Source organism: Alosa alosa, chromosome 11 (assembly GCF_017589495.1).
Source record: "Alosa alosa isolate M-15738 ecotype Scorff River chromosome 11, AALO_Geno_1.1, whole genome shotgun sequence".
Lineage (NCBI taxonomy): Eukaryota > Metazoa > Chordata > Actinopteri > Clupeiformes > Clupeidae > Alosa > Alosa alosa.
In genome coordinates, this window is record NC_063199.1 from 20253853 (window position 1) to 20260362 (window position 6510).

General features: G+C 43.1%; 1 protein-coding gene across 1 annotated transcript; it reads right to left on the minus strand.

Moving 5' to 3' along the window:
• Positions 1-114: 114 nt before the first annotated feature.
• Positions 115-6411, minus strand: LOC125303056 (acidic leucine-rich nuclear phosphoprotein 32 family member A-like). The gene is made up of 7 exons (XM_048256546.1): positions 5299-6411; positions 2287-2436; positions 2045-2167; positions 1477-1678; positions 1215-1339; positions 1023-1068; positions 115-916 (listed from the first exon to the last, which is right to left on the minus strand). Exons 1-7 carry the CDS (start codon positions 5350-5352, stop codon positions 834-836), a joined length of 783 nt encoding a protein of 260 aa, XP_048112503.1. The 5' UTR covers positions 5353-6411; the 3' UTR covers positions 115-833.
• Between the last annotated feature and the right edge of the window lie 99 nt (positions 6412-6510).

The window sequence follows — 6510 nt, forward strand, 5'->3', positions numbered from 1 at the left end:
AACTGTTTTCAAATGTTGGTTAGCGAACGGGAATGGAACCAGTTCTCTGTCAGTGGAAATAGGCTTTCAGTGGCACAAGACACACCAACAGGAAGACACCATGCATTCACAATATGGATTCTTCAATGTCCAATGAACATTTTATTATAGTTAAATTGTTACAGCTGGATAATGAAAAAAATGTCTACCATTATCAAAAGAGCATAGAAAAAGTTTTGGTCACTATTTACAAAAACCCCACACATAGACTATTCACGCACAGGAAGGAGCCAGCCTGTGATAATGGCAGACATTCAGAGCAAGACGGACAGGGGCCGCAAGCGTGCACACACATACACGCACACAGAGCCTCCTTGGGACAAGGCCACCCTCAACACTCACAACAGTAAAATAGTTTACTCTGTAAAATGAACAACCCTCCAGAGGAAAATAAGGGCAGGCTGGTGTATGAGATTAAAAAAGCAGTAGTCATCAAAATAGGTGGATAAGCACTCAAAAGCTTTGGGTACGTTTCTGCTCTCTGTTGTAAAAACATCTGTATATGCATTTCGGCATCCATGGTAGCAAGAACTGACACCTTTAGTAAGGGAGTGTGTTCCTTTACAAAATAATGTTTGTGGTCTGGATTACAGGACCGGAGCTGGAAAAGAAATGTAACTGAACTAAAGTCTGCAACTGATAAACATAAAAGAAATACGCCTGTGACCTAACCTGGACTTCACGTCCCCAGCCCCCCAGTCTCTACACACACACACACACACACCCACCCACAGCTCAAATGTCCGTTTAGGAAACACAAGAGTCATTTTTAAAAAGCAAGTAAAGAAGCGGGTTTAGTCTTCATCATCGTCGTCGTCATCATCATCATCACCTTCATCCTCAGGATCTCGTTTCCTCTTCTGCCCCCGCTCCTCGTCTGTAACACAGCACAGTCACACACACTCAGATCACTATATTGTTGCGCACACACATGGACACACAGAGATCACACTAATGCTCACACACACACACACTCCACTCACCTAAGTCCTCATCATCCTCGCCTTCATTCAGCTCATCCTCCTCCTCCTGTCAACACACAAGTTTAATTAATGTTACGGTGTGTTTCACACACACAAATGTCCAGTTTGCGTTGACACACACACACACACACACACACACGTGTCCAGTTTGCGTCTGGTGTGCGTGTGGCGGAGTGGAAGGGACAGTCTTACCTCTCCACTTAAATCATCGTCGTCCTCCTCGCCGCCTTCCTCGTCATCCTCCTCCTCTTCCACCTCTTCATCATCATCATCCTCATCCCCTGGAGCTGCATCTTCATCATAGTCCTCCTCTGCTCCTACAAAAGCATGAAAAACACACACACACACAATCAGATTCTTTTAATGACTCTCACACACACACACCACATGAACACCAGGACTTTGGCCTTGTTCATGAGGTTCAGCTAGCTGGCACTGCTAATGTCAGACATACCATCTTCATCATCCTCGTCTTCGTCGTCCAGCCCCTCCACGTAGCCCTCAGCATCCGAGTCGGGGGCCTCCTTGTCCTCTTTGTCATAGCCGTCCAGATAGGTCAGCTGGGGGAGGAGCTTAAACACATTCTCCCGGTAGTCGTTCAGGTTGGTGACCTCACAGTTGAACAGGTCTAAGCTCTTCAGGCTCTCCAACTTTCTCTGCCAGGGAGGGGACAGAGTGGTCAGAGCTCACCCTCTTACACACACACAGGGACGGAGTGAACAGAGCTCACCCTGTTACACACACACAGACAGAGTGATCAGAGCTCACCCTCTTACACACACACGGACTGGTCAGAGCTCACCCTCTTACACCCACACACACGCAGCCTTCAGTGGTTTGCGGACATCATTTACCTCTTCCTCTCTCTGGCTACAATATATATATATATATATATATATATATATATATACACACATACATACATACATACATACATACATACACACACACACACACACACACACACACACACACATACACACACACAAAGACAGACACACATATAGCCCTGTGAGTCTCACCAGAGGTTCGATGGTGCTGAGGTCTTTGATTTTGTTTCCACTGAGGTTGAGGTGTGTGAGGTTTGAACATTTTTCTGACAGAACTTCCAGGCCTCCAGAGATGCGGTTGTCACTCAATTCAAGCTAAAATTAAGCACATAGCCTACTTAATCAAACTATTAAAACATCAAGAACATTTACTTAAACTATGAGAGAAATGTGCTTATGTCACTTCACATCTGAAGATATGTCTGTGTACAAACCTTTTTGAGTTTATTCAATTTAGGCAAATTTGCAACTGATGTTAAGCCAACATTAATTGTGCTTAAAAACTCCAGCTCTTCAAATTCATCTGTGAGGCCTTCGATTTTCCCTTCATTTGATCGACAGTTATCAAGAACCAGCTCCTTGACCTGAAACACAACGCGAGCACAATTAGCACCGGCTCATACATTGCAACTGGGCTGCCACAGCCAACCTTAACATGTAGCAGTTCACATACATGCAGACCCCTCACAGCAGAGTCTGCTCCTTAGGACAGTCAGACTGCACTTAGTCTAGCAGGCATTAAATTGAGTCAAATCATCAGTACGTTTTGACACAGAGTGTTGCTTGCAGTAAACCTGAACAAAAATGTTTTTCATCATTAATATTTCATCAGGGCAAGGGCCAGGAGAAATCTACCAAAACAAAGCTGGGTTTTTTTCCCAACACAGGGCCAGAATATGTGAACAGGTCACATACATCACCACATGTGAACAGTCCACATACATCACATGTGAACAGTGTGAATAGTCCATTATATATCTACAGAAGGTAAACTGTAATCTAAAAATATTCAGGCATGTTTGCAGCATACCTTGGAACACTGAGAAGAATTGACAGCATTGATCAAGGCTTTCCAACAGGACTAACACCAGGGTGTTAGTTAGAAAGTTAGGTTGCCTAACCTTACAACATATCAAGTACATCGTCTGTTATATCAAATATGACTTCAATGATTAGAGAGGACATCTAACCCAGGTAATTTGCTGTTACTGTGCCCTAGAGTACTAGCTAGAATCCGGCGGAGCTCGGTATCAGAGCTACAGGTTATGCTAATATAGCCAGGGCAGCGCAGTCACGGATAAAATAAACATGGTTTGACCCGTGGAGGACACACAGAAATTTCATCTGAGCGTGATGGTTGGCATGTCTCCCCCAAACCACAAATGTTTAGACTGCCATTGAACAGCCCCCGCCCATGATGCAGTGTCTTTAGACTCCCAAGGTGGCATACATCATGTCCCCATTGATGCAGTGCAGGCTGGATTCATTTCCACTCACCGCACCAATAAATGTGCGTTGCACGGAGCTAACTGGCATTACTGCAGCGTACTCTTGAACACACGAGCTCCCGTAAACAGTCTGTTACATCTCGACTTCCCATTGATCACCGATGTTGAGCTTATAATTATTTTCCAAAGTTCTTGGAAAACCACAGCGGGATTCCGTCGTGTCGCGTCTTGACGTACTGTTAAGATTATCTTACATTTGCTAATTATACAAAATACAGTTCCATGGAAGAGGGGGTTATTTTTAAAAGCAGCCGCTTCCACATTGCACTATTTCCGTTTTTAAAAATACGGACTAGGATAACGTTACTTTTAACAAGTTTCTAAAACGCACGACTTCGATTTTATTTCGCTAACGTTTTATGCAAAATGGCCGACGACATTGATTCAATATTCATGGTACGATTAAGCAAATAAAAGCGTATTTCTATCGCATTACTCAGTCTCGCCCATTCCGAACTTAATAGTAAACCAAGTTAGCCAACATTACCCCTCAAATATCACTTCGGCTTAAAGTGCATCCGTGCAACGCTTTAGCGCTACCAAGCTAAGACAATAGGTGGCCAAGGGGCTCAACCAACCACGCTGGCACACAGTAAATTCAACTTGGAGATCTAAATGGGTAATCTTTGAAAAGGGATTGCATTAAACTCTTATGTGTTAACAGACGGACCATTTTTCGGGCAAATAGATGGTGTAGTGGTTAATCAACCACTAAAATGGCGGCATGTAACGGAGCTCTGCGTAACTGTTATGCTTGCCAGGACAAGAGTACGAAACGATAACGCGTCGTATACTAGCTACCCAACCTGATCTCCAACACCGGAGTTTGTTCACTTATTCTGAAAGCAGTTCCTGCTTGATGAACCACGTACGCCGGAACTTAACCGTACGCCAGAACACATGCCTTGTGCTGGTTAACCTTCTCTCACCCAACCGGGGCATCCACAACAGACAGTGGCCAGTGATGGTAAACGGCAAGACAACGGGCTCGACTTCTTGGAGTTGTGCGTTAAAGCATGGGCTTAAAGGCCAAATTAAAGATTTTAAAACGTTATCGATGGGATTGAAGGTATATAGTCAACCCTACCATTAACACTGGATACAACCTGAATTAGTGTTAAAACGTTTCCTTAGAGGTAAATTTACGGTAATGTGAAACATTCCAGAACGCAAGATCATCTTGTACGTTAACTGCCGCATGTTTTACCGCAAATCTGTGTTTTTGTTTCTAAATAAGATATAAAGCAATAACATTGCTTGAAATGCTAAAATATTTTCCAGACATTATTGTTCTAAATGCGTTCTACACACCGAGCCACAAACGTACAAGTTGGGGTTAACGTTCACTAGCGAAAAGCAGTATAGCTATACAGACTAACATTCGCTAATGTTAGCTTCCTTGGCTAACGTTATAACGTTAACGTACCTTCCAACGTTGTTTCACCAACCAAATTTAACGCCACATTATCTCCATTAAACGTTGACACACCGGAGGATGTTAATGCAAATCTTAACAAACGACTGATCTCTCGCGCCCCAATAGAATAATGGCAGAAATCATCAAATTCTGGCCTCATGCAGTTGTGTGCTAAATGAAAAGGGCGCGCACGAGATTAAAGTTACAAACATGGCTCCACACTGATACCCTTGTTTACTTCAGCTACCGTCGGGCTGCTCACCACTGCAACCGCTGCATTTACACACAGCTCAAAGCGCTAAATAGTTCCATGAGATCAAAAGAGGGATGACAAATGCCGTTCTGGGTCTAAGGTACTTCTTCAACAAATGACACCCTGAAGCCGACTACATTTAAAGTCCATTCAAGAATATGCCACATCAACTTCGTTACTGTCTGTGCGCCTTTAACCCAGATCAAGGGCAGTATCACGATACATGCTGTCTTTCAAGTAAACATTAATTCAACAAAAAGGTTCTTACATCAGATGGTGTCCGATTTCGCAATTCTAGATGAATTCTTTTCTTCATATCCATTTCGGCTTCAGTAAAGCAATCAGGAGATACAGGAACACTTGGACATGCAGAAGCGTTAAAGGATGCCGCCTCTTAGACACAGTTCACACACTACCTTGATCACTTTAGAGGGCGGGACATGACATGTGACTGTCGTCACACATGGCCAATCAATAGACAAGAATAGGCACGTCAAGTACTTGCAGACGCCCAACCTCCATATTGAACCAATCGTTCAACAAGGCGGAGCTGGTGTATTTGTTTGGTTGAGAAAGGAAAGAGTGTAGTTCAAGTGCGATAATCATTTATTAAACAAGTTAACCTCGTAGAAAGTATTTTCGTTTTTGTTGAAACGTAAAGACGACCGAGGCACCACTTGGGGTATATCAACAACTCATGAACGTCCACGAGCAGCCTAGGCGAACACGAATCTAAATCGAAATAGAGCCATCGTGTCGCAAAACCTGTATGCCATCCTTCTAGATTGCAGTTGAGCTCATCAAATGATCAAACAATGAGAATTTCTAATTTTCAACGGTAATGGTCGTCTGATCAACATTGAACAGTGGCCTACAGAAAACAATGTTAGATGATTCTTTTACTGCAGTTAGGCTACTTCTGTGAGGTGAAATAAAGACAAAACAATAAGAAATCACGGGGTGTAATACTTCGTACCAACACCATTAAAAAGTGCAAAATATCCTGAAAATAAGGTCTCGCTACTGTCGATCGTGTATGCTACATGTGTCCGAAGTGAACAGTCCCAGCAACCAGAAAGAACACAGCGGGCAAGCCCTCATCAGGGCACACAAGCAGACTGTTGAACTAATTTTAAACTCAGCCCTTCGCAACAACAAGATTTACCAGATTGACACATTTTTTTATCCAGACTGACACCAATTTAAACAAATAAAATGAGAAATCGCTTCGCCCAAATCCGGACGTCACAACCTTACCAATGAAAATACAAATTATGGTCCCACCCCCGTAGTTCCGTTGCCAGTTAAAAATTTTCCAGCTAAAATGGAGAAGACGACACATCACCTGACCTTAATACATAGGCGCCATTTTGAAGACTATCAAACGCATTTTTAAGGAAACACATTTAACGATTGTTAAATGTATTGAATAAATGAATAAACATTACCCATCATTCAGGCGACTGATGTGAACTCCGCT

Bases quoted from the DNA above. Each gene is read 5' to 3' on its own strand.
- LOC125303056 (XM_048256546.1), bottom strand. From the start codon at position 5,352: ATGGATATGAAGAAAAGAATTCATCTAGAATTGCGAAATCGGACACCA. The intron at 1,679-2,044 runs GTGAGACTCACA...CCTCCCTGGCAG, and splicing joins TCAGCACCATCGAACCTCTG to AGAAAGTTGGAGAGCCTGAA. The intron at 1,069-1,214 runs GTAAGACTGTCC...GTGTGTTGACAG, and splicing joins ACGATGATTTAAGTGGAGAG to GAGGAGGAGGATGAGCTGAA.